The sequence below is a fragment of the Nicotiana sylvestris genome, chromosome 5 (genome assembly GCF_000393655.2).
Source record: "Nicotiana sylvestris chromosome 5, ASM39365v2, whole genome shotgun sequence".
Taxonomy (NCBI): Eukaryota; Viridiplantae; Streptophyta; class Magnoliopsida; order Solanales; family Solanaceae; genus Nicotiana; species Nicotiana sylvestris.
Genome location: NC_091061.1, coordinates 177237694 through 177258781, shown reverse-complemented (window position 1 = coordinate 177258781; position 21088 = coordinate 177237694). Strand labels below are relative to the sequence as shown.

The 21088-nt window shown below is 35.3% G+C and overlaps 3 protein-coding genes across 5 annotated transcripts; 1 reads left to right on the top strand and 2 right to left on the bottom strand.

The window, feature by feature from the left end:
* Nucleotides 1-4918: 4918 nt before the first annotated feature.
* On the bottom strand, nucleotides 4919-12707 carry LOC104221702 (senescence-associated protein SPA15, chloroplastic). The gene is made up of 13 exons (XM_009772816.2): nucleotides 12580-12707; nucleotides 10318-10685; nucleotides 9590-9730; nucleotides 8296-8369; nucleotides 7948-8024; nucleotides 7802-7873; nucleotides 6879-6947; nucleotides 6680-6726; nucleotides 6462-6576; nucleotides 6309-6377; nucleotides 5877-5980; nucleotides 5410-5485; nucleotides 4919-5326 (listed from the first exon to the last, which is right to left on the bottom strand). The coding sequence occupies exons 2-13, from the start codon at nucleotides 10593-10595 to the stop codon at nucleotides 5183-5185; spliced, it is 1266 nt and encodes a 421-aa protein (XP_009771118.1). The 5' UTR covers nucleotides 10596-10685; nucleotides 12580-12707; the 3' UTR covers nucleotides 4919-5182.
* A 764-nt stretch (nucleotides 12708-13471) lies between these two features.
* Nucleotides 13472-16908, top strand: LOC104221703 (uncharacterized). Of its 3 annotated transcripts, none has more exons than XM_009772819.2 (4): nucleotides 13472-13652; nucleotides 15036-15183; nucleotides 15287-15332; nucleotides 16514-16908. In XM_009772819.2, the coding sequence occupies exons 2-4, from the start codon at nucleotides 15046-15048 to the stop codon at nucleotides 16567-16569; spliced, it is 240 nt and encodes a 79-aa protein (XP_009771121.1). In that variant the 5' UTR covers nucleotides 13472-13652; nucleotides 15036-15045; the 3' UTR covers nucleotides 16570-16908. The 3 variants fall into 3 exon arrangements, with proteins under 3 accessions (XP_009771121.1, XP_009771119.1, XP_009771120.1); XM_009772817.2 differs by having other exon boundaries at nucleotides 16496-16908; XM_009772818.2 differs by lacking the exon at nucleotides 13472-13652 and having other exon boundaries at nucleotides 13814-15183; nucleotides 16496-16908.
* An 863-nt stretch (nucleotides 16909-17771) lies between these two features.
* Nucleotides 17772-20806, bottom strand: LOC104221704 (cuscuta receptor 1-like). Its single transcript, XM_009772820.2, has 5 exons — nucleotides 20726-20806; nucleotides 20537-20626; nucleotides 20376-20453; nucleotides 20044-20190; nucleotides 17772-19976 (listed from the first exon to the last, which is right to left on the bottom strand). Exons 3-5 carry the CDS (start codon nucleotides 20434-20436, stop codon nucleotides 17806-17808), a joined length of 2379 nt encoding a protein of 792 aa, XP_009771122.2. The 5' UTR covers nucleotides 20437-20453; nucleotides 20537-20626; nucleotides 20726-20806; the 3' UTR covers nucleotides 17772-17805.
* Between the last annotated feature and the right edge of the window lie 282 nt (nucleotides 20807-21088).

Here is a 21088-nt window from a genome sequence, read left to right as displayed (position 1 = left end):
TCATGACTGTGCTTCACAAGATGGACCTGGTACTGAGTTCATTTGTCATTCTTCAAAACTTTAACTGTTCTTGGGCCAACACCAGTGCAAAACCATTAAAATATGCTAAGGGAACAAGGCCCACTCGAAAGAAATTAAATGACAACACAAATCCCGAAATTGACCAAACCCGACCCCCGGGCCCATGTATCGGATTCCAATAAAAATTACATCAATAGACTCTTTATCACTCTCCGAGTTCATTCATATCAAAATCACCAAAATTCAACCACAAATGATCCCTCAAATCCCTAATTTTAGGTCTCCAATAACAAGCCCTAGTTCTTCAATATTATGCTTAAATTCCATGATTAATTAGGTGGAAAACACATTAGGATTGAGTATAAAGTCGATAAATCTTACCTCCTTGTGTTCCCCCTTGATTCCCTCTTCAATCCCCTTCAAAAAGTTTTAAAATCGCCCAAAAATGGAGGAACTTATGCTCAAAATCGCGGAAATGAGCTTTTAAAACATTCTGCCCAGACATTTCAATCCTTCTTCGCGAATGCGGTCAACCCCTCGCGTTCGCAAATCACAAACTTAGGTTGACCAGAATTTTCTTTTATGCGAACACGATCACCCCTCGCGAACGCGATGCCTCAGCACTCAACCCTTGGCGGACGCGACATCAACCTCGCGAACGCGATGACCAACAAGCTCAACACTTCGCGATCGCGGGACCTCCTTCGCGAACGCGAAGGCCAACTTCACAGCCTCCAAGCCTAACCCTTCGCGAACACGTGGGGCCACTTGGGAACGCGAAGTCCAATTGTCTACAACACCCAACAACAGATTTCTGCAATTTTTTTCAACATGGAATAGTCCATTTAACCACCCGAAACTCACCCGAGGCCCTTGGGACCTCAACCAAACATGACAACATACCCCATAACATCATTCAAACTTGTTCCAACCTTCGGAACACTCAAAACAACATTAAAACACCAAATTCGCATCAGATTCAAGCCTAAGAATTCCAAAATCTTCTAAATTCCGCTTTTGATCAAAAATTCTATCAAACCACGTCCAAATGACCTGGAATTTTGCACACACATCCCAAATAACAAAATGGACCTACTGCAACTTTCGGAATTCCATTCCGACCTCTATATCAAAATCTCACCCATCAACCGAAAAATGCCAAAATTCCAATTTCGCCAATTCAAGCCTGAAGCTACTTCGTACCTCCAAACACATTCCGATCACGCTCCTAAGTCCTAAATCACCTCACGAAGCTATCCGAACCATTGGAACTCACATATGAGCCCTTTAACACATAAGTTAACATATGGTTGACTTTTCCAACTTAAGCTCACTCAAAAGAGACTAAGTGTCTCAAACCTTACCAAAACTTCTCCGAACCCGAGCCAACCAACCCGATAGCACATAATACAGCTGAACAAGGCAATAATAAGCAGAAATAGGGAAAACAGAGTGGTAACTCATGAAATGATTGGCCGGGTCGTTACAGTATTCGACAGACTTAAGATCATCATCTATACTTAGCTCTATGATAGATGTCGTCGACGAACATTTTATATCGGTTCCAGTATTTTTTCATAAAGATATAACATAGAGATCTCTTCATTCATATTTTCAGGTACATGATCCTCTCTTGAGATTTTATGAAGTGTTATGTCATGTGATCTTCTAGATCACTTGTCTCCTTTATTATGATCATTTTCTCATCTCCTTTATCAAGAATTTTATTTGAAACCGAGCTATACGCTTCAAGCATACCATAGACTTTGTCCTTCTAGAACTTAATAGGAGCATTTGCAATGAGAATATAGTTACTTTCTTTAGGTCAGCAAATGTGTCTGGCATGCTTTGCAATATATAGCAAATGAATTATCCTTTTATGAACTTCAAGTTCATATTATTTTATTCGAGGATCTAGATATACACATGATAATTCATTCCACGTAACTTTTTCTCGACTGTTTATCATGTCTCTCCCTCATGTTAGAAAAACTAACTTGTTTCCTCAACTTTGAGAACCCATCTTTGTGCGTTATGGTGTTAATCAAAATATACACCGCACATCAATAATAATAAGATGGAATTATTTGATTCTTGATCTTGAACCACTTGTGAGGGGAGAAAATAATATACTTTTGTATATAACATATATCAAACTGATATATATATATAACTTTGTTCTCATAAGAAATAGTTTAGCTATTAAGTGGAGGCACTCAATAAATCATTTTGCTAAACCAACTGTGATATAAACCAACTTATCAAGATAAACTGTTTTGAATAGAAAATATGAAAATTATGCCCGAAAGTAAATTACTGAGAAAGTTACCTCGCAAACATTGGTCATGTTGCGAGTTAATAATAATCACACATGTAACCATCTCATAGATGCATCTTATGTGGTATACATGACAGGTGAATGAGCCCATGTTCACCTTTGATATTTCCAGCATTCACAGGATTCAATCCCAATTTTTGTTGGTCTATTAATTAATAAGAACAAGCAATGTAAGAGGATTCATAAAGAACGTTGTAGTTCTTTAATATTTATCCATGTGAATTCTCTTTTATTTTTGTACATCATACTTAAATTAACATGGATAAACAAATTATGCCAACTGAAAAAATTATAAATATTGATAAACTTTAGGTTACACCATGACGTGTGCAATTATGAACTCTAAGTTTATTATGGTATGGACTTTTATATCAATAAACTTCTACTTTATTGTGGCATTCTTTTGTTTGTGTAGTACAAATTGGAGAATAAAGCGGGTAACTTTTCACATACATATTATCCTGCTACAAGTTGTAGTAATAGAAGATATTAAATATTTCCTTTATTTATAGTCTCAATACAACCAACCGCTTTCGCGAATACTTTAGAAACTCAATTAAATTTCTTTGAGACTTACTACAACACAATGCCTTATTGATAATCAATTTTATTCCTCTAAAATAGCAATAATTGGCTCTTTCGGAGCTCTCAATTAATTTGCCACTACCACATATTCATCAACATTCATATGGTGAATATCTCTTTTAAAGAGAAAGTTATACCATTATAGTCATGATCAAATTCTATACAAGATTTGTTCCTTGCATTGCTGTTGTCCTTTCATAATCACATCGCCAAAATATTTTGGCGTATAATAGGCATTTGACCAATGACCATTCATGCCATAATAATGTCATTATTTTTTTATTTCCTCTCAAACCTCATTCTAGAGGTGAATATGGTATATTCACTACCATAACACGTTCATATTCTTAATGAATATGTGTTCATAAATCACATGTTGTCACACTCACATCATGAATTGACCATAATCATTTATATGTGCTTTACAAAATCTCATGTCAAATCGATAACAAATATTACTTTCATAAAGTGAAGGATTATTTTGAGAATCCTTATTGTTCTCATTACCACAATGATGACGATTATAATTTCATCTATTACCACGTCCACATCCATTGATACATTCATAGTAATAATTTTTTTTCAGACTTATCACATACTGCTATCACATTCTCTTAAGGGAATGAGAATGAAACAAATTCAATGGGACGAGTTTATACTTCTTTGCCCACAATCATACATGAATTTGATCATGGCAAGACAGAGAAATTTTACCACTTCGAGTGGTTATAATTTTTTACTAACTCCATTAGAGTTACAATCAAAATTTATTGTCTTTACTTGTTAAAATCAAATTATAGAATAAAAGAGAAAAATACGGTAAAATACTTACCTTAAATCCAGAATTTAATCATGAAGGAAGTTCATGGAACAATTGACAATCATTATGCTCAATCCCGAAGCTTCTACTCAATTGGTTAGAGTATAACGTGTTATGAAACAATAAAATAAGAAGAAGAGTATTGCAGAGAGAAGTAGAGAGAGAGAGAGAATTCTTATTGCTTTTAGATGAATTACAATGGAATAGAACCCCTTTATTTATAGGGAAAGAGTGACTTAGCCACCAAGTAAAATCCCTAAATCTCTCTAAAATATAGACATTCATCTTAAATAAAACTCTATTTATAACACAATAATAAATTTTCAGATATTATTTTAACTTGTATTTTCATTTTTGTTTTACAATATTACAACAATAGTATTTAATAGAGAAGGGCAATAGTGTCATTCAGCTTTACAAAGACATTTTGGTATTTTAACTTTCACCTGAGATGTTCCCACTTATAATATAGTATATGATATGATGATTAATCTCAACATAAAATTCTGCATAACATAATACATGTTTGGTTGGCGGTACTAAATTAATGAAGAAAATGGAAAAGAAATCACTTTATAAACCAAACAGTCATTCAACTAGATCAAAACCTGTAAGTATTTATGTATGATTATATGCGGAATAGAATGTGGAATAAAAATACTTGTAGATTAAACTGTTTGTCTAAGTATTGATCATTGCATAACAATCTCATCATTGTTACTCACCGGATTAACAATCACTATATTACTAATTCTTACATAAACAATCCATGCGTTACTAACCCTACTGAATTTTCCCTTTATTTTTTTCCAATAAAGGGGCTAATTGGGAAAATGGATAAGGGAGTAATGATGGGATATATTACCAACTTAATTAAAGGGAGAAATAGGCACATAGCCACTTCTTATACCGCTAATATAAGACATTATTTTATTCATAGAAAGTCATATGTCTAAAGGGGAGCTTTGTCAGGTCACGTGATTGAGCCATGAAAATAACCTCTTGCAAAAATGCAGGGCAAGGCTGCATTCGATAGACCCTTGTGATCCGGCCTTCCCCGGACCCCGCACTTAGCGGGAGCTTAATGCACCGGACTGTTTTTTCTTTTTTTATAGAAAGTCATCGGTCTGTCAAACATTCACCAGAACAAAATATTTATCTGAAATCTTCTCTGTATAAGAAGAATAAAGTGTTGCTTTAGACCTTTTATACATAAATATCAAGGATCCAACGAGACAACAAGCTACATAGCATGAAAGGATGAATATCATTTAGGATAGTTTTGTTTCTTTTTTTCTAATGTAAGTAGAGCTTATGAACTATTTTTCACAGGACTCCAAAATATCAATTAGTCCATTCATCTAGATATCTACAGTATTGAGTTACGCGCGCGTGTTCTAATATGTTCAGTTGTCGTCTTAGCTCCCTACATCGTCGGGTGACTCTTCCTCCACCATTAACCTCCAGCTATCTCCCTCTCCTATTTCCCACTGTCTTTTCAACTCGAGAATGGTTTTTGATGCAGCAGCAGCAATGGCCGGGTTGTCATCTTCCGCCAGTCTCTATGGACACATAACAAAGCATTCCATTACCTTTAATATTAACTGATGTCAATAAGAGAAAATGCAGGTTTCCGTACAAGTACCTGCAACGCTCCCATGCCAGCGTTTCCTAGAGTCCACATTGACGGTGCAGCTGAGAGAGCATTTGCTAATGCTTTCCTACACCATGAAATTTCCCGAAATTTTTTGAAGTGTCTCCAAGTCACAGATTAGATATAAAATGGCAAAGGCTTCTCAACAATTGCAAATAGAGAAAATGATGGATATTGTGAGACATGTAACAAGCATGACAATTCTAGAGGGCACCGTAAATGTGGCATATTAGAAACAAGGGTGGTAAAACGCCTTCATCTTCGTATCAAGATGATATTAGACAAAAGAAGTTGGAAGTGCAGTTGATTTCAAGGAGCAGAAATACTAATTTGGTGAGCCTCAAGTATTTAAGTATTTGAGGTTTAGGCGCACAGATTACACGGGATAGCGCGAGTAGAATATCACAGGATCTATCATTCATTTCATAGAAATGTCAAAAGAGAATAAAAAAGCCAACCTCGTATTTACATCAGGAGAACTTGAACACTCAGCAAGCAATGATACACTACTTTTACCATCCATTGCATCAAGATCTATTAGTGTTGCAACCAACAACTCGAGCTGCTCCAATCCGGAAATATATAATAGAAATGAGATATGTAAGAGAGCATAAATACATCAAAGGTCATAGCAACTAATTAGTACTCCCACCGTCCCAATTTATGTGGCACTCTTTCCTTTTTGGTCTGTCTCAGAAAGAATGTCACCTTTCTATATTTAGAAACAATTTAGTATCAAAATTTTTAGTTTACCCTTATTAAGATGATTTATGGCCACACAAATGTCTAAGGCTTATAAGTCTTTCTATCTTTCTTAAACTTTGTGCCAAGTCAAACGGGTGCCACATAAATTGGGACGGAGGGATCAATTTAACTTTTTAAGTTAGGACCTCTTCTGGATCAGTATAGTCAATTCCATCAGCTTCGGAAAGTGCCGATGCTATATCCCAATAAGCTTCCTGCAGGTGGTAACATACAATTATACATATCGGAAAGATTCATTTTAATCATTGGAACTTCGAAAGTAAACAAAGGCTCAATACCTGGATAGCAGTGATGCGATCAGCAGAAACTTCCCCAGGAAGAAACTCTAGAGTTTTCCCATTCTTCTCAAGTGTAATATGCCTTGTTTTCTCTGAATCTACTGAACTTCTTTTCCTGAACAGAGCAAAGATCAAGTAGGAAGATGAAATGAAGTTTTTATTCAGATAGATTATTTTCTATCGGTTATTTCTGCAAGGAAATAACTAGATGAACTTACAATTTGTACATTTTGCCCACCATCCTATCATGAATGTTCTTGACAAACTAAAAGACCACAAAACACAAGAAACCATGAAAAAAAGAAGAAATATAGATAAACGAGTGCAGTCATTGATAAAAGCAGAGGAAGTAAATAAATATATCGTCATATAACACATCATATGAAAGACTGAATCCATTTTTTGCAATAACAGTACCTCCAAAGCCATCAGAGAGTCTTCCATTGCGCGTTGTTTTGCCACAAAATCAGCACGTCTTAAATCAGCCTGATTTTTGGGAAAAACAGCTACTTTTAGATTACTTACATTAGCCACCAAATAAATTTTGATGAAGCTATCTATGTGAAAAGCAACGTAAAGTTATAGCAAAGGCAGTGATGCCGCCAACAAGCTACTATCTGCTCTCAATGTTCAGATTCAGTAACAGAAACCAAATCTGCAGGTTGATGAAGATTTTAACTTCTGAATTATCAATGAAAATGCTAAACACAATGCATGACCAATCCATTAATAAACTTATTGAACAGAAGGTGACTTGTACAAGGTTGCAGCATTTTATGGTGCACATGTTGTGCTAGTCATTAAACATCACTTCCACACCCAGTTAGGTCCTTTGAGTGCAAAGGGAAGACGCCAGCAGAAACGACAAGCCACCACCAGTAGATAATATCTGACTCATTATGGATATTTTATACTGCTAATCTCTATTAGGCGAAATAAAAGCTGCTATAAATTAGATCTTTGATTACATGTGTCGCTTCTACACATTAGATCTTTGAACGCTATAACCTTTTAGATCTTCGAAGATACTACCCTTTTAAACAAGATCTCCCTCTGGTTTATCAATTTTATGATTGACTTTTTCGCTTTAAATGATGCCTTTTTGAGGATCAAAAAGCTCAAAGAACTGAAGATATTTTAGCAAGGATGATATGTCAAAGAAAAAGTTTTCAACTTCCTTATTTTCCCGAGTACAATAACATTTAGCTAAGACATTTTCCATAAGAAACTAAGAGAAGATGTTCAAAGATATTCGAGAGTAAGACAGGAGAAAATTGTGCAACTTGGAACACTGCATCAAAATTCTAGATAAAGCTAATAAAAATGATAAAAAAGAGCACCTCCAAGGCACCATCACTCCAGTGTCGATCGGCAGCTTTCTTCAGTCCCGATTGAGCTTTGTTTTTAAGAATCTATTAAGCACAATTAATAAGCATTCGCGATGACATATCTTATGGTAGATAAGCATATGAACAAACTCTCTTACTGTGGCAACATGATGGATTCTTTCGGCTCTTTTCTTGACATCATGATCAACTTTCTCAGTATCTTCCCGTGCCCGAGCTATTTAAAGAAACAAAAAGGTAACCAATCAGACTCTGACGAGTGTATCACCAACATCAAACAACAAAAGTTATTATCCAACTGCTATTATCCCTATCTCCTTCACGAATACAACTATACAATATTTCTCTGTATGTGCATTCTATAAGAAGCATTCATCAAACTACTGAACTTTGGTTCCTAGCAGGAGACCTTTTCCAATTGTTAATAGTCAGTTGAATATGATTCTTTCATCATGTGTCAAAGCTTGAGAACCGAGTGAAGAATTTACCATCAAGCTTAAGAAATTCTGAACCAAGAAATGCAACATCTTGGCGCGCACGGGCATCCATCCTCATTATTTCCCTGTTAGGTAAAAATAAATTGAGAAGGTATTCCACATGAAGCTAATGTTCATATTTCATTTCATAAAGTAGTTTTCGAAGATGATATATAGAGGCATTTGTCAATAACCAGAAATTATGATAATGGAAATTTTAACTGCAAATGGCTTTCGGCCGATGAGTAGAACAACTTGAGGTAGAAAACATCGAACAGACACTTCCCAAATGGTTCATAATCACTAATTATCTCTCAATTTTCCATTGTTAAATAAATTGTAATCTCTCAAAAATTTGCTAGAGAACATTCAGATTGATTCTACAGTGAAGTCAACAGTATCAAAATCTCATTTTCAACAGCGAGCCAGTCCTCCTTCTACCTAAGTGGAGGCTCATAAATTATATCCTCATTTGACGCCAATTCAAAACTAAAGAAGTCTTCTCACAATTCACAAAACCAAAAGTAAAAGCTAGACAAACTCCCAAAATACCAGCAAATGACAGAATGCTTTTCTTTATCAATAACAACTGAGGCGAAAAAGCCGGTGAAGACAATAATCAAGTTTTTGGACCCTTTGAGGCTTTCTGGGTGTACAAGGTACTCCCTCATTTCCATTAAACGTGACACTATTTCCTTATTGGTTTGTTCCAAAAAGAATGATACCTTTCTATATTTGGGAACAATTTCACTTAAACTTCCCATTTTACCCTTTATGGAATGCTTTTATAGCCGCAGAAACCTCATGACATGTTTAATACCACAAGTTCCAAAAGTCTTTCTTTCTTAAACTCTACGGTCCCATCAAAGTGGATGTCGAGGATTAGGGTTGTAGGTTGACCGGTAGTAGTGTGTTCCTCCTAGGCTTCCCGGATCCCGCGCATAGCGGGAGCTTAGTGCACCGGGCTGTCCTTTTATTCACAGTTCTTTATTATTACATGTTGTGGCATTCACACCCGTTACCATATTACATTGTTGTTACTATTTCTTGCTACTTGATTGCTTGATTTCCACTGTTCCTTGAGCCTAGGGTCTATCGTAAACAACCTCTCTATCTCTATAAGGTAGGGGTAAGGTCTATGTATACACTACCCTCCCCAGACCCCATTTATGGGATTAAACTGGGTTTGTTGTTGTTGCGGTCGCATCAAAAATTGTAGCATAAATTGAAACGGAGGGACTAATTATATTAAACTGATGCAAGACTTGAATAAATGATGCACAAACATGTGGCACATAGTATATACCGAGAAAGCAGCACGATATCATTCTTAGCCCTTTCATTCACAAATTTGGCATCGTTGTAAGCAAATTTACAAGCTTCAGCAATCGCCTGACTTGAAGGAATAACTTTCCCAACTGTGATTGCATGATCATCTTCTTGTACACTGCAAAATATATATCAACACAAGAAACCCAAGAAGCAACATCACAATAGTGTTTGAAAGGAAAGATTTGGAGGGAAAGGTGGGAGAGGAAAGAAGTAGTGAATCGATTGTGTCCAAAATACACATCATTGATCCTTCGTAGGTGTTTTGAATGCCCCTATTCTTTTACAGCCAGTCTAATAATGGAACAAAGAAAGAAGTTCTAGCTTGTACCGACTACAGTACCCTTTTCTATTTTTTGGTAACCAGTGTTAGTATCCTGTCCAATTCTCTATCTAAATCCATCTTGTGCAATAGCTCAAATCAGGCAAAGAACTATATGACCGAGTTCTGTATTAAGAATGATCTCATGTTTTAGCAGCAAAAGATGATTGGTATTATAGTAAGCTACAAGTAACAACATCCTCCTCAAAAATAAGGAAATGCCTCCGCATGAAGCCAACATCAAGTTTCTTAATGAATGTTCAGACTTTGAATAAGTAATAATAATCATACTGTTGCACAGCTGAAATTTCATTTGTAAGCAGTTCTTTTCATATTTTTGCTGGTATGTATTGATTGACCATTTGTTGTTGAACTATGCTTACCTAGATATGTTGGAATAATCACCACTGTTTCTGGAAAAATCTTTTGTCTCAGTATCATGTGTTTCTGTTGAACGACATAACACAGGAGATCCCCTGAAGATGACACGGTTGCTTAGTTTTCCACACACCTCCCAGAACCCCTTATTAGAAAACTTTAGTCTTGGCAAAGGGGAATATCCTTTGTGTTTGCTAAGTTCAATCCCTTGACTGTGGGTGTGAACCTTTGGGTGTTGAGGTGATTTGGCGGAATAATAAATGATCCCATTTGAAGTAGCCATGGTTATCTACAATATCATGCAAGCCGAAAGCAAAATTTCTGGCTTTTCCAGAGAGGCGAAGAAATATTCAACAAAGCATTAACCAAAAACCTGAAAGCAAACAAATTTTAAGCAGATAAGATTTTTTGTTTAGACTATAGATAAATGTCTAGTATCAAAATGGTTACTAACGTAAATAAAGACAAAGGTTACTCTACGATGTCCTCGTTGGTAGAGTGTACCACAAAAAAAATAATTAAATTACAACATTTTAAGTAATTTTGCATTTTATATTGTGGTTTGAAGTGAAATGCATTCAAAATATGGTGCAATAACTTCGTGTGAATTTTTCCATATATTGAAGTAGTAGCTTAAGGAAGGTATTAATGCACTCTCCCCATATCAAATTGTAAACAATCTACTAAATAATGAATTATCACACCATCATGATGAGTTACATTTGACGGTAGTGCACCAAGCAATATCTATTTCTTCTTTGTCTTACAAATCAAAATCAAATGACCAACAATGTCCTTCTTACTCAGACTCGAGTCCATATTCTATAGAATGATAGAATGTAAGCTTTCCCCCAAGTTATGCTTCAACTAGGCGACTGCTCTTGTTGATACAAATTAAAAGCTCTTTTTACTATACTATAGCAAAATACTTGGATTTTTATACAATAGATTTGGATGCTAGATTAGTCAAATAGTTTTCAATTGTAAATGGCAATCAGGATCACCAAAAAAGCAACTATGAATGCATAATAACTAGTAACTCCAAAGCACCCTAGCCTTCACAAATCAGTACTAAAGATTTGACCACAATTATCTTATGTCCCGTCAAATCTCCTTTTCTTACCCAAAGACTCAATCAAGGCTAAGAAATCTTTATTTCCTTTGTAAGAAACCATTTAGGTACTGATTAGTACCCCTCTAAGCCAATCTATAAGATTTCTCGGGATTTTGAAAAATGTTTGACACGTCATTTTCATCCAACTTTTACAACTTTTAAGAATTCAAATTCATTAGTGTTCATCAAACTAACCTCCTATAAACCATTACTTTTATATTTCCTTGAGCTATCACTAATGTAATACACATAAGTCAAAATAATGTGTTAAACGCCATCTTCAATCAAATACCATCATATTGAATGAATTCCACCAGTCATCTATAGAAGTCCATGAAAAAGGCAATTATCTATGTTCCTTATTTCATTACTCTTTTTCTAGCAACAGTTTCTCAAACTCTTTTCTTAATTAGCTACACTTTGACTGCCTATTTGCTTTAAACTAAGCCACATTCAAAGCAGAAATCTTTGCAGTATCAGTAACCAAGAAGTACCATTGATGAACAGAATGTGGGGATAATAAAGCTAAAATCTTGGAGTTTAATAGACACCCGAATGGAAACCAATCAAAATAAAGCTAAGCAAGCAGAAAAAATCCTCAGTTTTAGCAACAAAGAGGTAGAACTTATGAACGATAGTAAGGGGATAATAATAAAGTTGAAATCTTGGTCTGTGCTGGTAGGAGGTACCAGGTACCACGTGGATTTAATCGAGGTGTGCGCAAGCTAGCCCGAACCACAGTTACAAAAAAAAAAAAGAAGAAGCTAAAACCTTGGAATTTGATAGACACCCACATGAAACCAATCAAAATAAAGCTAAGCATAGAAAAACCTCAGTTTCAGCAACAAAGAGGTACCACTAATGAAAAAAATGAGGTGATAATAATAAAGCTGAAATCTTGGAATTTGATAGACATCCACATGAAACCAATCAAAATAAAGCTAAGCAAGCAGAGAAAAACTTCAGTTTCAGCAACAAAGAGGTACCACTAATGAAAAAAATGAGGTGATAATAATAAAGCTGCAATCTTGGAATTTGATGAACACCCCACATGAAAAAATAAGCAAAGCTACTAGAAAAACTTAAAATCTTGGAACAAGAAAGATAGATATGAGGGAATTAAGTCAATAACAGTAAAGGAAAAAAGACTTACCTTTGCTACAGAGTACAGAGAGAGTAGGAGGGGAAAGGGAGTGGGGTTGGAGGAAATGGATTTAACTAAAGGGAAAGAGGGGTCCTTACTGAAATTGGATGTAGTGATTGGTGAAGAAAAGAGTAGACATGCAATACTGGAGAATTTGTAGCCACAACCATAGCATATGGCCCCTCATTTGCCAACACTACCCAACAAAAGAATATTAACTACTGAGGTATGGACTTGAATAAGACACACACTTGTGCTAATAGAGGTTTATTCATATCAAACTAGGAGTAGCAAACGGGCCTGTCCGGGCGGATATGGTTCGCGTTGAAAACGGGTAATAAAAACAGATCAATTATCCGACCCAATCAATATTTAATAGAGATAAAAACGGGTTAACCATCGGATAAAATGGGTAACTATATTATCCATGAATTCTTGCATATGATCACTTCTGGGAGAATTCTTAGTCTCCCTAACTTGAGGAACCCTCAATTTGAGGCTTTATAAATGTAAAAGTTAGACACATTGGTTATCCATTGATTACTCATTGGTTATTCATTTTCTAAATGGATAATATGGTTCTTATCCATGGATAATATGGTTCTTATCCATATTTGACCCATTTTTAAAAAGTTCATTATCTAATCCATTTTTAGTGGATAATATGGGTGGTTAACTGTTTTCTTTTAACCATTTTGCTACCCCTATATCAAACTATTAAAGAGAGGAGTAGCACGTGACTAACACGTGAGTATAATTAGGAAGTTAGTTATAACTAATTATGGTGATTGGGTGTTAGAGAATTAGTGGAAGCAGAAAAATTGGTTAGCCTAGCTGGTAGTTGTAGTGTATATATATACTAGCCACATGCATTGTATTCAGTATGATTTGAGAAAATAATTTCAGCTCAATTTGCTCTCCAATGGAGCGTCTGTTCTAAAACCTTCTGGTTCATTTATCTTCTCTCCTTTCAATCGAGCTAAGCTCAAATCTTTATCATGGTACCAGAACATTGTTGACATCCAATTTTGTCCCTCCTTTCTTTCAAACTATCTCTTTGAGCTTCTAATATCATTAATAATGTAAGAATATTTATTTTACTATTTTTATCCCAAAATAAATCTAATTAGTACCGTTATTTTTGCTATTTTTATTATTGTTGTCACCATTATTAGATAGTAAAATTATTGTTGTTGTTGTTATTATTATTATTATTATTATTATTATTACTACGATTTTATCTCTCAAATAGTTCCATTCAAAGCTGGATCCTTAACATGTATACTTATAAAGCAGAAGATTTGCTTCATTTAGAACTATCGTATACTTATATTTCATTTAGAACATGTTAGGGATCCAACTTTGAATGTAATAATAATCCTTAACATGTAGACTTATAGAGCAGAAGATTTTATCTCTCAAATAATAATAAGTATTAGCCCAATACTTATAGTTTTACTTTTTTAAATGAAGCAAATCTTCTGCTATGAAGTAAAATATTTCCTCTTCTTTTATTGTATAACGTAAATTATCACTTTAATTTCTCATTTTTAAATAATGTCTTCTAAAATTTTAATATTGAAAATATTCCCTTTTGAGCCCGTTTTCAATCTTCCCGCCCTATTTTCCATCTCACCGACCCACCCCCTACACCCCACCCACTCCTACCCTAATGGGACATCTGGTCTATAACTTAAGAAAGTAAACCCTTCTGGCTACACCCGATGAATAGGTCAAAATATTCTTTTTTTGTTCTTATTTTGCAATCAAAGAGTATTTAGCTAGTGCAATTAGGAGATAAATATATTAAAGAATTAAATAAAAGGGAGGAGGTTTGGAAAATTTGCAATATGTCCCGTTTGGCTTTTATATGGTCAAAATAACACGAGCTAGTAAGTTTTCGGACTAATAATTGAAAAATAGTCAGTGTTTGCAAAGTCATTGAAAAATAACCACTATTTTGTGGCAATACAGAAAGTTCTAGACTTCCAGCATAATATACTGGAGATTGAAACACATGTGTATGGACTTCCATCATATTATGTTGGAATTTCAGCACACGGAAAGTTGCAGCATAATATACTGGAGATTGGAGCACTTGTATATGAACTTCCATCATATTATGTTGGAATTCCAGCACACACAAAGTTCCAACATAATATACTGAAAGTTCCAGCATAATATACTAAAAGTTCCACATGTGTATGGATTTCCAGCAAATTATGTTGAAATTCCAGCATATTATGAAATTCCAACATGTTATGCTCGAAATTTACATGTAAAAAATTCGAACTCTAGCATATTATGCTGGAATATTTTCGGATTTTGAACATTGCCATAAAAAAGGGCTAAATTTAATTATTTTTGAAATTACGGCTAATTTTGAATTACCACCGGTAAATTTGTTTTATGTTTCTCACTTTTATACGGTCAAATGACCCACTAAAAAATTGTCCCAATTAAAGTAGCACATATATGGACCGAAAGCAAACTCCCAACGCGCCACCCTCTTCGCCACCGTTGCCGCCGCCGCTGCACCAGGACGACGCCGACGAAGATGATGAGACTGTGAAGCAGCTCAACCAATGCTCTTCTCTATACTTATCTTTACAGGTTCTTTAAATATTTTAAGATTTTCGCTTTTAGGAAATAATAGTATTAAATTCTAAAACTCTAAACCCTGAAATGGAACTGATCAAAGGATTTATATTTGCAGGATTGTCTGATAAATACTGACAGGAATTGGAAGTCTTGTCAAAAGGGTATCTTCTGTTGTTTCCCTCTCTATTTTGCTTGAAATTTTGTTCTTTCCATTTGTGTCAAACGGGTATTTTCTTTAAGTTTTTGGTTGATGAATACGAGTTTTAGTATTTAGAAAGAGAGAAAAAATGCACTATTTAAATTGGAATGCAAAATTTAGGAATCTTTTAGTGGTTTGCGTTTGCTCTCTTTGTTGTTATTTATAGCTTCTGCTTTAGGGGATCAAACTGAGATTAGTTTTGAATAGATTATCTTAAAGAACATGATGAAAACGAGTAACAAGGGTCACAATAATTTCTACTCAAAATGGCTTAAATGGAGCGACATGAATAATGAGGATTCATATAGCATATGTGCAGTAGTAGTTGTGGTTGTATTATGAAACCTACGTATTTTAGTACGCACTGGCGGAACCAGGAAGGGGATTCAAAAAATGCTAGAATACAACATTTACCCCTTGTCAAGGGGATTCAATAATGTATAGATATACAAAAAAATTATTTTACCATTCTTTCTGAAAACCGCGTCTGGACCAGCTTGTGCCTATCGTCTCCCACCAGCATATGTACCACGTAACTCTTGTCCATCAAATTTTGTGTCAAATGGAAAGAAATCACCTAGTTTGAACTTGAGACCTCATGGTTATCAACCTACTTTATTGACTACTAGTGTACACCCTTAGGTGTTATTTTTACCCTCTTTATGCAACATAATACTATTTAAACGAAAGGGATGCAATTGAACCCCCTTCCTAATAGGTAGCTCTACCACTGCTAGTCTATGTTATTTGGACTCTTCAAAGGGTGTGTGTCGGATCCTTCAAAAGTACTATATTTTTGGAAGATCCGGCACAGGTGCGGCGACATCTTTGGAGAGTTCAACATAGCTGTTACTGTTAGTACAGTATCCAAGTTAAGTGGAATATTAAAAATAGTTCAAGTGGCGGATTGGAACATAGTTTACCGGGATCTCTACTCAGAATCACATGTGCATGTTTATATCCGGCTTGTGATTCAGTATGACAGAAGTGCACACTTTTGTGTTCAGGTGTGTCTGTATATATGTGTGTACTGAGATTCCCTTGTTTAAAATATCAATTTGATTAACACGGTCAGGGAAATTTAAAAAATGCGTGCTGAATTGTTTTTGCTTTCTAATTTTTTAGAAAACTGGTTGGTTGCAGAAGTTCAGGCTCTCAAGGCATGTAATGAAAGAAGACAGATGGACAAGAGGAGTTGAGAAATCATTTTGATTTTCGGTGGTTAAGGCGTTTTCTGAAGTTGGAGGCTTACAATTCTTTTTCTGCTGATTCCCTCCCCCCCCCCCACCCCCAACAAATGGGGGCTAAGAAAAATCCACAGCGATGACTAATTCTTGTTTACTATTGATAAACATTGAGATGAATATGACTTTAAAGTATACGTCCATTCTCTTTTTGTGTTGGATGTTCATTACACTGTTAGGTTCGGGTTCTGGAGACTGGAATAGTTGAAAATGTGTCAATTATATGATGGAATTAATAAACATTGAGATGAGTATGACTTTAAACTATTAAGGTATGTTTATTTTCTTTTTGTATTCTATGTTTACTACACTTTTAGATTTGGTTTCTGGAGACCGTAATAATTGAAAATGTTGCCATTTTGCTAGTTTTTTTCTGAATGGAAATAGATAATCTATTATGAGAAAGAATGTGGTCGGGAAGAGAAGTTACAGACACAAATTTATACCAAGCATAGTAGATAAGTAACTTTACTTATACTTTTATTAAAAATGTTAAAGTTCATTAGTAGATATAATCTTCTAAAAGGAAGACTTTCTAATTGATAATACAAAAGTACGTGTTTTTATGCTTTTTGAAAATGAATAAAAGCAACCATTGACTTCGTCCTTGGTCCTTCTTCCCTTGTACTCTCACTATCCAAATGGTTTGCTCCTTTACTTTCTCAACAAGCAATTGAATGACCATTACATAAATGAATCTAACTAAAAGTTAACCTTGAAATAGTTTTAAGGCATTTATGAATTCCAGTTTCCCTTTATTTGATTGAACAACTCAAAATTCAGTTTTTTTTCTTCTTATATCTTTCAAATTGATCAAGACTCTAGTTTATGGCTGCTTCTCTATAGTACCAGTTATTGTTTCATTGAATTTGCTTGACCAATAGGATGATGCTTCAACTTTGATCGTTATGGATTAGTACGTGGATCTAATTTTTACAGCGGCTATACAGTCTTTCCTTAAATTTGCTGAGGTATGTTCTTTTAACAGCGACATTTATCATGTGTTTGTGTTCTAGAGTAGAAAAGACTTGTGTTTGCTGATGATTTTTGAAATGGTTATGTTGATTTTGAATTTGTTAGGAAAGCAGATAGTAGCATCTCAATAATCATTTACTTGGTACTAAGAAACTAGAAGGTATAGGAACAGAACTCAGGCATGATTAACTTATCAATGACCTTAATATGTACAGTTTACATTTTGGAAGTAAAAAAGTAGTAACAAGGATACATGAAAGACTCGACAAAATAAAACCAAACATTTCTCCAGTAGGGGTTTACACAGAGGACTACAACCACTACGAGCACCACATTTGCATATGCCACAAGAAAAGAGATATAGAACGACTCCATATCTAGAAAACCAGTATCATCTTCACAGCAATTTGGTTTAGGAGGGGATATCGGTATCTCTGTACTCTCCATACAATTGATATGTAATGGAGGACCGCAAAGAAAAGGATTTCCCTCATAACTGCTTTCATTAAAAGTTGCAAACTGCGCTGAACGCTGTGGAGTCCTACCTGTTAAATTGTTATGTGCCACACTAAACACTGCTAGAGTTGTCAACTCTGAAAGTTGTGCAGGAATCCTTCCAGTCAAGTGGTTGTAGGACAGATCCAGACTCTCGATATTCTGGAGCTTCGAGAATTCTGATAGTATTGTTCCAGTTATGTGGTTATGTGACAAGTTTAGTGCCCGAATCTCAGTAAGATTACTGAGTTCCTTAGGTATTTCACCACTGAACTGATTGCAAGAAAGATCAATTCCAGACATATAATCAACAATGCTACCTTCATAGGAATAGGTATTATATTTGGTCGTAAACTCTGCTCCAACCCATGCATAGTTATCTAGAAAGAAAATTATCGACGATAACTTGATTGAGGATTCTACATCTATCAAGGCATCTTCTCCGAACGTCTGGAATCCTGGATATCCAGATGATGTACTGTATGGATATAGTTCTATTAACATTTCTTGTTGCATTAAGCTTCCCAAGCAATGAGGTATCGTTCCTGAGAGATTATTGTGAGAAAGATCCAAAATTCTTAAGTTACTTGCATGACATAACTGTGTTGGAATGGTGTCTTGAAGACGATTTCCTTTCAAGAGTAAGGTGGTTATCTCAAGAGTACTGCCCAGCCATTTTGGAATGGAACCACTGAAGTTGTTATCACTAAGATCCAGGACTTTTAGATCTGAGTTCGAGAACATGTTGAATTCCCCGTGTAACTTATTTTTGCTCAAGTACACACGTTTTAAGCTGAGAGAAGCATTGAAACATGACGGGATCACGCCAACAATGTTGTTGTCAGAGAGATCTAATACCTCAAGTCCTTCAAGTCTGCAATAATCAGGTGGAATATGGCCTTTTAGCTGGTTTCGGGACAACGCGAGGGAGGTTAAGGAGGGGATGTTACCAAGCCACGCTAGTACATTTCCTGACAAGTTATTGTAACTCAAATCCAATGTAATCAAAGGAGCAGTGGATAACTTCTGTGGAATTGGGCCTGAGAAGTTGTTCCTGTCCAAGTATAAATAATACAAATTGTTGATGTTCGCTGAAATTGGAAATATCTCCCCTTTCAACATGTTATTCGACAATCTCAGAAAATTTAACTTGGATCCTTTATGAGCCAATCCAATTGGTAGGTCTCCTATTAACTTATTGTATGACAAATCCAAGACTGCAAGATCTTTCATGTCACCAAAACTTGAAGGTAACAAGCCTTCAAGCATATTGTTGGACATCGTTGATATCACAAGATTCGGGAGAATATACCCAATGTTAGGAGGAAGTTGTCCTTGAATCTTGTTGTTGGAGATATCGAAAGATTTTAGATTAGGAAGGAGTGGCAATTCAAGAATTCCAGTGAATGCATTTCCATCCAATAAAACTTCTGCAAGTCTAGGATTGTTTTCTAACAACCAATTTGGAAAGTTTCCACCAATGTTGCATTTTGAGAGACGAAGAAGCCTTAAATGACGTTGATAATGAAGGAAACTTGGCATTTGAGAGCAGTTGTTTAAAGACAAGACTTCCAATTGAAACTTTGGTATCCAGCTTTTGGAAGAAGTTTGTACAATTACTGAGTTGTAGTCAGCAGTGACGAACTTAAGTTTTGAATGGTTAGCAAATGATTCGAATGAAATTGGTATTTCAAAGTTGTTGTTTGCTAACAGGAGATATTCAAGGGACAAGAGACTTGAAAGTGGAGATGAAGCAATGTTTCCAGTAAACTGATTTATGGTCAGATCAAATACCCGAAGAAATGTCAAGTTTCCCAGACATGTAGGGAGTTTTCCAGTGAAGCTGTTTCCGCTTAGACTTAGTTCTTCCAGATATTTTAGATCACACCAGCCTATAAAGATGAACAAGTATATTAGTTGTGTAAAAGATAATGTGGTGAATGCTGTATCTGAAATTACCTTGACGAGGTAGGGTTCCGTTGAGGTTGCAGTTAGCTACTGATAATACTTTAAGAGATGACATTACACCACTGCTCCTGAGAAAGTTCTCATCCAATGTGTTTCCATCTAACAGTAAGTACTCTAAATTTCTTAAAGCTCCCAACTCTTACATGCCAAAGAAACATAGAAGAATCGTCAACATGTAGTTATAGGTGTTAAATTGTATACTTGAAAGTGTAAATGCATGAGTTGAATTGGTAATAGCGACTTGCAAATGAACCCTAAAATGGTGAAACAAAATATATTTAACCAAGATGTAGATAATAAGAAACTTCAGGAATTATGTTTACCTTCATTTGGTATAAAACTCCGGAATTTGTTGTACCTTATATCGAGCTTCTTCAACGCCATTCTAGATGTATTTAGCTCTGTCCAGGAATTTATAGTTATAATATGTTATGAAGCTACCAAGAAAAAAGAAGGGAAAGGGAAACTATACAAGTTTACTTACCTAAAGCAGAGAGAACATTTTCATCATCTAGATTGTTATTGCTCAAATCTAGGATTTCCAGCTTGTCTAAACCTGACAATCTCTCAGAACCTATAATGTTAAGGAAATGGATTAGTTAGAATATTCTTGTTCTTCTGAGGAGACCAATAGTTCAAAGGGAAAAACAGAGGGAAAACCATATGTTGGAACCTGATACAATTTTGTTGTGTGTAAACCATATGTCGGAACCTGATCCAATATTGTTGTATGAAAGGTTCAATGACTTGAGAGATGAAAGTTGACTGAGAGATTGAAAGATGCTGCGATTGAACTGATTCCCGGACAAATCAAGTCTTTCTAGTTTCCTCAGTTGTCTCAGTTTTTCGAAACCTGTAATCAAAATTATCAAGAAACTTGTAAAACAGACATGCTAAATTACATGTCAGAGACAAGTTTTCAACAGTCAAATAGACTATACTTTAAACTTAACATTCTTAAACCAGTATATAGTTAACATTTGGAAGTTGTAGTTCAAATTATTGTGATCATACTAATAAGTCCTATGTGGATAGG

Coding starts and splice junctions, on each gene's coding strand:
- LOC104221702 (XM_009772816.2), bottom strand. CDS start 10,595: ATGGCTACTTCAAATGGGATCATTTATTATTCCGCCAAATCACCTCAA. Junction 7,874..7,947: donor GAATCCATCATGTTGCCACA/GTAAGAGAGTTT, acceptor TGTGCTTAATAG/ATTCTTAAAAACAAAGCTCA. Junction 5,327..5,409: donor CTGGCATGGGAGCGTTGCAG/GTACTTGTACGG, acceptor ATGTGTCCATAG/AGACTGGCGGAAGATGACAA.
- LOC104221703 (XM_009772817.2), top strand. CDS start 15,046: ATGGACCGAAAGCAAACTCCCAACGCGCCACCCTCTTCGCCACCGTTG. Junction 15,184..15,286: donor CTCTATACTTATCTTTACAG/GTTCTTTAAATA, acceptor TTATATTTGCAG/GATTGTCTGATAAATACTGA. Junction 15,333..16,495: donor TTGGAAGTCTTGTCAAAAGG/GTATCTTCTGTT, acceptor CTAATTTTTTAG/AAAACTGGTTGGTTGCAGAA.
- LOC104221704 (XM_009772820.2), bottom strand. CDS start 20,436: ATGGCGTTGAAGAAGCTCGATATAAGGTACAACAAATTCCGGAGTTTT. Junction 20,191..20,375: donor GAGTTTTATACCAAATGAAG/GTAAACATAATT, acceptor TTGGCATGTAAG/AGTTGGGAGCTTTAAGAAAT. Junction 19,977..20,043: donor CGGAACCCTACCTCGTCAAG/GTAATTTCAGAT, acceptor TCATCTTTATAG/GCTGGTGTGATCTAAAATAT.